The 10,000-nt window shown below is 50.1% G+C and overlaps 1 protein-coding gene across 2 annotated transcripts in view; it reads left to right on the top strand.

The window, feature by feature from the left end:
- Positions 1–10,000, top strand: part of gphnb (gephyrin b) — a 146,757-nt gene that overhangs the window by 46,500 nt on the left and 90,257 nt on the right. For both annotated transcript variants that reach the window (XM_056294358.1, XM_056294359.1), the window contains exons 3-4: positions 4,254–4,311; positions 6,539–6,631. In XM_056294358.1, the coding sequence (XP_056150333.1) occupies positions 4,254–4,311; positions 6,539–6,631 (151 nt within the window). The remainder of the gene's footprint in view (positions 1–4,253; positions 4,312–6,538; positions 6,632–10,000) is intronic.

Here is a 10,000-nt window from a genome sequence, read left to right on the forward strand (position 1 = left end):
GCTGCTCGATGCACTGTGTGTGTGTGTGTGTGTGTGAGAGAGAGAGAGAGAGAGAGAGAGAGAGAGAGAGAGAGAGAGAGAGAGAGAGAGAGTGCGAGAGAAAAAGTAATAGAGTGAGTGCCCTGTACAAACAGCTTGTATTATTAATGACATCACCGCGGCAGATGGGTCTCATAATGGAAGTGTCCTACAACCACCGAGATCATCAGCTGGCCTGCACATGCGTGCACACACACACTCTCACACACACACACACACACACACACACACATTATTACTCTTGTGCTCACTGTGTCTTTGAAAATATATCTCACCCTTTCTCATCGTTTCACACGATACTGCTCTCTCTCTCTCTCTCTCTCTCTCTCTCTCTCTCTCTCTCTCTCTCACACTGTCTCTCTTGTTCTGCATACCTTTCAGGTATGGAGAAGTTTGGGCAATGGTGTTCAGGGCTTTCAGACCGATGCTATAGCGTCTCCTGCACCCCTATCTCCTAATGGCGGCACACGGCGGCCCAGTGGTCAGCGCTGTCGCCTCACAGCAAGAAGGTCCTGGGTTCGAACCCCGGGGTCGTCCAACCTTGGGGGGGTCATCTCAGGCCGTCCTCTGTGCGGAGTTTGCGTGTTCTCCCCGTGGGTTTTCTGGCGTGCCGCGGTCCTGACCGAGGCGGTGGGGAGAGAACTGGTGTGGGTCCCTCGGATGCTGCACTGCTGCTGGCTACACAGATCACAGCTAGGAGGGGTTAAGTCGCAGTAGCTGAATTTCCCCGAGGGGATTACTAAAGGAAACTTACTTAACACACACATGCCCACATACACACACACACACCACCACCCACCACCTCCATCACTGCTGTCGGCGAGGTCAGCATCGTCCACAACCACAACGGAGAACGACCACCTTCTCCAAACCCTCGCCGCAGTTTAAAGACGAACTCTTCGTGTGGTCGCCCCCTGCTGTGAGGGAGGACACGGACGGGTGTTACAGATTAAAGATGGCGCGGGGGCCTCGCCGCTCTTACAGGCTTTCCCTCATTTCATGGGGCACCCACCCACATGTAGACACCGGAGGCCACGCCGTCTCCGATTCAATCAGCCATGCTGCCTCGTTGTGTTTGCATTGCAGAGTGTGCACGCACATACTCATTCACACACACACGTATAACTTATATTAAACATTTCATAGGTACATTCATACATGCTTACATGCATACTCGAATATATTCAGGGTGCAGCCGGGACGCGAACCCGGATCTCCCGCACCACGGGCGACTACCTTAACCGGTCGACTAAAGGGCCCGACCCGTTAGCCAACAGGCTAGCGAGTCTACTCATTCATGATTGTTACAGTATGTATGTAAATAAGAACATATGTAAGCTCACATGTACAGAGAGGTACACAAACTACACACAAAACTCAACTACTGTACACATGATATGTGCAGGTGTGCATACGACACACATACACGCATCCTCTTATGATGCACATACTGATACGTGCACACGGGTACAGTCCAGATACAGGGATGCCTACTTAACAGTCCCGAGGAGATGTAACACACACGCACACACACACACACGTACATGTTTGCACATGTCCATCCATTCAAGCACATGTATTTCCCTTTTGGAAATATGGCATCCCCAGTAGTGTGTTGCCAAAATAAATAAATAAATAAACACACACACACACAATGAGCAACACAGCAACTAGAGGCTTCAGACAGAGGGGTTGCCTAGGAAACGGCGGGAAGGAACCCTAGTTATTTGTGTTGAGCATATTTTCATTTGGGCTGAAACAGAGAGGCATAGAAATCCCGAGAGAGGGAGAGAGAGAGGGAGAAGGGGAGAGAGAGGGAGGGAGGAAGAGAGGGAGAAGGGGAGAGAGAGGGAGAAAGAGAGAGAGGGAGGGAGGAAGAGAGGGAGGGAGGAAGAGAGGGAGAAGGAGAGAGGGAGGGAGGAAGAGAGGGAGAAGGGGAGAGAGAGGGAGGGAGGAAGAGGGAGAAGGGGAGAGAGAGGGAGAAAGAGAGAGAGGGAGGGAGGAAGAGGGAGAAGGGGAGAGAGAGGGAGGGAGGAAGAGGGAGAAGGGGAGAGAGAGGGAGAAGGGGAGAGAGAGGGAGAAAGAGAGAGAGGGAGGGAGGAAGAGGGAGAAGGGGAGAGAGAGGGAGGGAGGAAGAGGGAGAAGGGGAGAGAGAGGAAGAGGGAGAGGGAGAAATGATTTGCCCTGACAGCCCTTTACTCTCCCGAGGTGTATCGCAAACCTTCACAGATACACACACACACACTTACACAGACACACACACAGACACACACTTACACACAACCACATACTCACATACATCAAATATAGACTTTAAGATGCCCAAATGCTCTCCCCCATATAAAAGATTAAATCACTTGTACTATCAGAGGAGGCGCGTGTGTTAATATGTGTGTCAGTGTGCGCACGTGTGTGGTTTGTGTTGGAGTTGTGTGTGTGTGTGTGTGTGTGTGTGAAAGCAGGAGTTCTTAGCTGCTCTGAATTATCTCACATTTGATTTATAAACAGGTGCTTCTAAATGGCCATCCCTGAATTGTCCTGATGTTTTGTTTTTTTTTGGGTGGTGGTGCTGGATAGCGTCCCCCCCCCCCGGGCTCCACCCATTGTTTCGGGCCCAACTCAGTGTTTGGCGTCGTCTCACCCGGCGTGTCCTCTCTCGTCTGCAGGATGCGGAGGCCTACTTAGCAGGGCCGAGGTTTTGTTTGACGGATGCTGCTGGCTCGGGTCGCCTCACCTAAGCGGGTGGCGCTGTGATGCTGCTGACACTGCCGTGGTTGGTCGGGAGGGTCCCATCCCTGGCGTAGCTTCGTGGCTGGAGCACGGCAAGGCGCTTGAGATAAAAACACCGACTCCGAGGGAGGTGTATCATAGCATCAAGAGGGGAAACGTGATGCAGTGCTCACCTAAAAATAGAGGGGGGGGGGGTTACATAAGGGGTGTCTGAGTTGAGCCTTCACCTTGAGCCCGGGGTGGTTGTTGTTTTTTTTTGTTTTTTTTTTTGAGGGGGGGGGGGTGTGATACTCAGCCTGACCACAAGAGGACCCCGTGTCTCACTGTTCTGCAGCAGCTCTGTCCTTCCAGCGGGCCGTCCTGTGGAAATCCTTTCTGGAGGGGACGTTCAAGGGCGTTCTCTCTCTCTCTCTCTCTCTCTCTCTCCCTCCTCTTCCCACTGTGTCCCTCCACCTCGCTCGCTCTGCACCTTTTCCTTCCCCCCCCCTCTCGCATTCTCTGTCCTCCCCCTGTCCTCCCAGCTCCTCTTTCACCGCCTCCTTTATGTCTGCATCCGCCGGTGACTAAGTAGTCCCTCCATCTGCCCACTCTTTTTAAATGGCGGGGAAACGTTGTGGCTTTAAAAAAGCGGCGTGGTTGTGCAGCTGGATGTGTGTGTCTGTGTGTGTGTGTGTGTGTGTGTGTGTGTGTGTGTGTGTGTGTGTGTGTGTGTGTGTGTGTGTGTGTGTGTGTGTGTGTGATCGTGTCTTGTTTTCAAACTCTGCTTAACCACATAGTGCGCAGTGCAGAGCTGCTGGGGTGGAGAACGAGGGTTGACCTTTGACCTGCGGCGCAGGTCGCTGGTTGGATTCGCAAGGTCCCACGTAAGCGGTCTGCCCCTTGAGAGAGCCCACAGCAGGGTGGCAGAGTGGACACGGGTAGCACCCTTCCCCCAGCTGGACTTGGTTTTGAACCCCCTATCGGCAGGGAGAATGCCTGCCGACGTTTCCCCGAGCAAGGCACTGAATCGCCACCAAGCCTCGTGTGTGCTGCCCTGCGTGTTAATGATCACACCCCTCTTTGGGTGCTCGTTTGTGGGGATGCACCGATATCGTTTCTTACTGCTCACACCACTTCTAAATACCGGTCTGATACCGGGTTCTGATCCATTGCTTTTGCCGAACGGTGCAGACTTTAGATAATCAGCTTGGGGTCAAAGGGCAAAGTAATCGGGATAGAATCAGGGTTTTACTCATCATTAAAGAAACACCGGCTTCCAAGTGCCAAAAACACAGTAAATCAATCCATTTTGCTTTTATTCGTGACATGTGACTCCCGGCTTTGGGTGTATTTGGCCCGATATCCAATAATATCCAATATCGGAGTCGGTACTGGTGCATCAGTAAATATATGAGGTATCACTGTTTCTGTGATATTATAAGTTTAAAATCCCATAATCTCTCTCTCTCTCTCTCTCTCTCTCTCTCTCTCTCTCTCTCTCCAAGGCTGGGGGGCATGATCGTGGCCTACAAAATAGTGCCGGATGAGATAGACGAGATTAAGGTAAGTTGCACGGCATCGCTCTTTGTCGGTCATCTGCATCCATCAAATCTGTCCGTCTGTCTGTCTGTCTGTCTGTCTGTCTGTCTGTCTGTCTCTCCCTCTCTCTCACACATACACACACGCCCTCCCCATTATTGACTTATCTCGATGTCACTGACTCATTGTTTTGCCTCAGCCACACGTCTGCCACCGGGGGCTCTTGTTAGATTGATCCCTCTCTGTAAGTGGAGTAGCCCGCTGTATGTTGTCATTGAGAGGCTTCGGCGTGACATGACATGACACCCCCCCCCCCCAAGCGGAGCGCTGATTCACAAGTTCAGGAGCGATATAGCCTCTTCTCAGCATCACATCCCAACATCTCATTGATGAGTTCACTCACATTACGCTCCCAGTCACTTTTGGTGGGGGGGGGGGGGATGACTGGGTGTCCGGTTTCCTCCCACAGTCCAAAGACATGAAGGTCGGGCGAATCGGCCGTACTAAGTTGTCCCTAGGTGTGAATCTGTGTGTGTGTGTGTGTGTGTGTGAGCCCTGTGATGGCCTGGCGGCCTGTCCAGGGTGTCTCCCCGCCTGCCGCCCAGTGACTGCTGGGATAGGCTCCAGCATCCCCGTGACCCTGAGAGCAGAATAAGCGGTTTGGATAGCGGATGGATGACCCGAAGGTTGTCTTCATTATCTCTGCCATGTAAAGGCTCTAACTGGAAAACTGTTAGTGCTTTGTTGACGGAGGTCATAATGTACCCACTGTCAAGTCGGAAATGAATTTTGGGGCATCCGGGTAGCGTAGCGGTCTATTCCGTTGCCTACCAAGACGGGGATCGCCGGTTCGAATCCCCGTGTTGCCTCCGGCTCGGTCGGGCATCCCTACAGACACAATTGGTCGTGTCTGCGGGTAGGAAGCCGGATGTGGGGTGTCCTGGTCACTGCGCTAGCGTTTCCTCTGGTCAGTCTTCGGGGGGGTAGCGTGATCCTCCTACACGCTACGTCTCCCAGGTGAAACTCCTCACTGTCAGGTGAAAAGAAGCGGCTGGCGACTCCACATGTATCGGAGGAGGCACGTGGTAGGCTGCAGCCCTCCCCGGATCTGCGGGGTGGGTGGAGCAGCGACCTGGACGGCTCGGAAGAGTGGGGTAATTGGCCGGATACAATTGTGGAGAAAAACGGGACGGGGGGGGTGTCCAAAAAATAAAAACAATTAAAAAAAAGAGTAGGAAATTAATTTTGAAGATGTCTGTGATGTGCTGTGTTTTATTTTTATTTTTTATTTTTCTAACGTTCTCAGATTGTTAGAACTAGTCAGACACACAGGATGACCAGGGAGAGCCAGTGCAGAAGTGATCTTCTGTTCTGGAGACCCACAAGTGTGACTGACTGATTTAATATCTATCTATCTATCTATCTATCTATCTATCTATCTATCTATCTATCTATCTATCTATCTATCTATCTATCTATCTATCTATCTATCTATCTATCTATCTATCTATCTATCTATCTATCTATCTATCTATCTATCTATCTATCTATCTATCAATCTATCTATCTATCTTTCTATCTACCTGTCTGTCTGTCTGTATCTATCTATCGATCGATCTATACATCTATTTGTCTGTCTGTCTTTATCTGTCTGTCTGTCTGTCTGTCTGTTTGTCTATCTGTCTGTCTGTCTATCTGTCTGTCTGTCTATCTATCCATTTGTCTGTCTGTCTGTCTATCTATCTATCTATCTATCTATCTATCTATCTATCTATCTATCTATCTATCTATCTATCTATCTATCTATCTATCTATCTATCTGTCTATCTGTCTATCTGTCTATCTGTCTGTCTGTCTGTCTGTCTGTCTGTCTGTCTGTCGATCGATCTATCTATTTGTCTGTCAGTCTGTCTGTCTATCTATCTATCTATCTATCTATCTATCTATCTATCTATCTATCTATCTATCTATCTATCTATCTATCTATCTATCTATCTATCTATCTATCTATCTATCTATCTATCTATCTATCTATCTATCTATCTATCTATCTATCTATCTATCTATCTATCTATCTATCTGTCTGTCTGCCTGTCTATCTATCTGTGTCTATTGTGTCTATCTGCATCGCTCTGAATATCTCTTATTATTCTTGCTTTTGTCCCATTTCTCATTCTGTCTGCTTTTGTTGTGATCATTATAGTATTTATGACTTACTGTGTGTGTGTGTGTGTGTGTCTCGCGCCAACAGGAAACTCTGGTGGACTGGTGCGATGAGAAGGAACTCAATCTCATCCTGACCACCGGCGGCACCGGCTTCGCTCCGCGAGACGTCACGCCCGAGGTAGGTTTACAGGATCCCGCTCGTGTCCGGCGTAACGCGGTAACCGCCCCCCCCCCCGTGTAGCCAACTGCGTTATCTGCACCGGTTTTTATGACTCCCTAACCGTGCCGTTATCTGCCCCGTTCACCTGAACAATCTGCTGTTGTTTGCCGAGACCCGTTCAGCCGGCCTTTGTCTGTTTTTGCTGATTATGGATGTTTGTTCCAGCGCTGATTAACGCACGGCGTAATTAGGCCTGCGGTCACATGGGAAATAAAGAGGCAGAAGTTAGATCCTTATTGACCCACTGGGTTTTTTTCCCTTCCCAATCTGTGATACTCATAGCGGAAACACAGACCATGGCTGGCGGGTGTCAGGAGGGGGGGATTTGGAGGGGAGTGCCTGTGTCGGTGATTAGGAAGATACTCCGGTTACTACGGGGGACAGCCTGTTAGAGGACCGGGCTGCCGGGGAGGTAGTATGGGAGTCCATGGGCAGATGCGTAAAGTGACTTGAGTAAGCTCAGTGCTACGCCTTTACGTATGAGGGAGGACCCGTCTAGACCCCGTCTGGTCCTCACCAGGTGCTAACAAATAAGTGGAACTTTGTGCGAGGAAACGACCGTCTTCGCCGTTTGTTTATTCATCCAGAAATAAGCCAACATAGTCCGCGGTGGTGTAGCGGTCTAAGCATCGGCTTTGTGTCGATGCAGTTGCCCACTGGGGACCGGGGTTCGCGCCCCGGTCTCGTCAGATCCGACTATGGCCGGACTGGATGAAGCAGTGATAATTGGCAGCGCTGTCTTCGGGATGGGGGGCGGAGTCGGCTTGTGTTCGTCACATGAATGCGTCTCTGGGTGTGTCGGAAAAAGCAGTGGTCCGGCCTGGAGTCGCCTTGTCACGGCGTCTCCGTCGAGGCTGCCGGCCGGAGAGATGCAGTTGGCGAACGCATGCAGTACGAGGGTGGGTGTTTGAACTAAAATAGGGATCGATTGGGAGAAAACGGGGAAAATCAGAAATAAATTTAGAAAAAGAGAAGAAGAAATAAGCCAACATGGAAAATGTGTGTCCTATGGGGGGGGGGGATAAGCGCACACCGCGGACGCTTTCAGCGCCTCCTCTGGCAGCAATAGCCCGAGGTAATCATCTGCAACTTTCTCATTGCCGTTCCAAAGCACTGATTGTTTTTTCAGCCATTTAATCATAGATTTACTTTGTGCTTAGGATGATGGCCCTGTTGCACGAGCCACTTTCAGCCGAGCCTTAGCATGCCGGGCAGATAGCTTCCCACTTTCCCGTAGGATTCTCTGCGCCAGAGAGACTTTTGCGGGGAAAAGCAGGGGGGGTTTCAAACACGTTTTAGGTTCCCGCGCCCTGTGGCTGTGTAACGACCATAGACGACTACACTCGCTAGCCTTTTGGCTAACGGGTCGGACCCTTTAGTTGACTGGTTAGCGCGGTCGCCCCGTGGTCTGGGCTAACCAGGTTCGATTCCCAGCTGCGGCAGATTCCCGGCTGCCCTCTGGATTCGCTACGTTGGTGTCAGAAGTGGGACGGTGAGACCGTGAGGCCATCGGAAGCGCGTTGTGCCCAGAGGCGTGAGGGAGCTGGTATGGACGAAGGAGGGGGAGGGGGGGGTAGTGTATCGACCACGGATGACTAGACTCGCTAGTCCTTGGCTAACAAGTCGGATCCTTTAGCTGACTGGTTAACGCGGTCGCCCGTGGTCTGGGATACCCCGGCCGCAGACCAGCTCCGGACTCACGGCTGCACACCGGCCCCAAACCATCACCCCTTAACCGCCATGCTTTACGGCCGGTAAGAGACTCGTGTGGTCATATGCTTTTGGTTCTTTGCTGTATGAAAGACGGCGTTTAGGGAGCCTGAGTGCAAATGCGTGAATATGAGCCATGCTGCGTTGAATGGCCTGGTTTGATACTGAACTCTTAACACCTCCCATGTCGACAGAAAACCAGATTACCAAGTAAAGCGTAAGATTTGTTGTGATTTCTTGGATACAACAAGTTCGAATCCTGTGAATTTGTCGAGATGCTCCGTCCTGGATAGATTTGCCAAATTCAATTAAAGTTCTCTATTTGAAAAAGAGCTTTCTCGCTGGCAGGTGATGGGCCTGTTTCTGTTTCCTGGAAAAGGCTTTGTGAACCTTCCCTGACTCCTCTAGGAGCACGATCAAAGATATCATTTGTCCTTGGCTAGCCTTGTTACTGGAGAGATGTGCACCCCAGGAACTGCCGCGGCTCCTGCTTGCGGCTGAACGCTGAAGTAACGGCACCCGCTTCACAATCCCTCTGGACTGATACGACAGCTCGTCATCGGCTTAATTTTGGTTGAATTAAGTAATGAAGTGGGCGGCAGGGTGGTGCAGTGGTTAGCGCTGTCGCCTCACAGCCAGAAGGTCCTGGGTTCGATTCCCGGCCAGGGAATCTGTGTGGAGGTTGCGTGTTCTCCCCGTGTCTGTGTGGGTTTCCGCCAGGAGCGCCGGTTTCCTCCCACAAGACATGTAGGTCGGGTGAAAGGGAGATGCTAAATTGCCCCTAGGTGTGGGTGTGTATATGAATCTGTGTGTCTGCCCTGCGATGGACTGGCGATCTGTCCAGGGTGTTTCCCCCGCCTTCCGCCCAGGGGAATGCTGGGATAGGCTCCAGCACCCTGCGGCCCTAATTAGGGTAAGCGTGGAAAATTAATGAAAATGATGAAGTAAAATCTGCTTTGTGTCATGTGATGATAGATTCCTCTGCTGTTCGGACTTATGCCCTGATGCATAAAACCATAGAATTAAACAGAGGTATATTCTTATAACGCTGCATCCATAAAAGTGTGTGTGTTGTGTGTGTATATATATATATATATTAGCTAACTTGGCAGCTGATGAGTGTGTGATGCACGAAACAGGCTTGTACTGCTATTAATTGAAGTTTTTTCCCCTACATCATATATATATATATACACGTATATATATATGTGTGTGTATACACACACACACACACACACACACATATATATGTATATATACTGCTCAAAAAAATAAAGGGAACACCTAAAAACACAATATAGACCTCGATGAATGAAATATTTCAGCTGAAAATCTTTATTTATTAGACAGAGGAATGTGTTTAGAGCAAAATAACCTAAGAATGATCAATGGAAATCAAAATCATTAGCCCATTAAGGTCTGGATTCAGAATCATACTCAAAATCAAAGTGGAAAATGAGAACATAGGCTGATCCAACTTCTGTGGAAATTCTTCAAGACGATTCAAAATGAGGCTCAGTAGTGTGTGTGGCCTCCACGTGCCTGTATGCACTCCCTACAACGTCTGGGCATGCTCCTGATGAGACGACGGATGGTCTCCTGAGGGATCTCCTCCCA

Source organism: Lampris incognitus, chromosome 15, assembly GCF_029633865.1.
Source record: "Lampris incognitus isolate fLamInc1 chromosome 15, fLamInc1.hap2, whole genome shotgun sequence".
Lineage (NCBI taxonomy): Eukaryota > Metazoa > Chordata > Actinopteri > Lampriformes > Lampridae > Lampris > Lampris incognitus.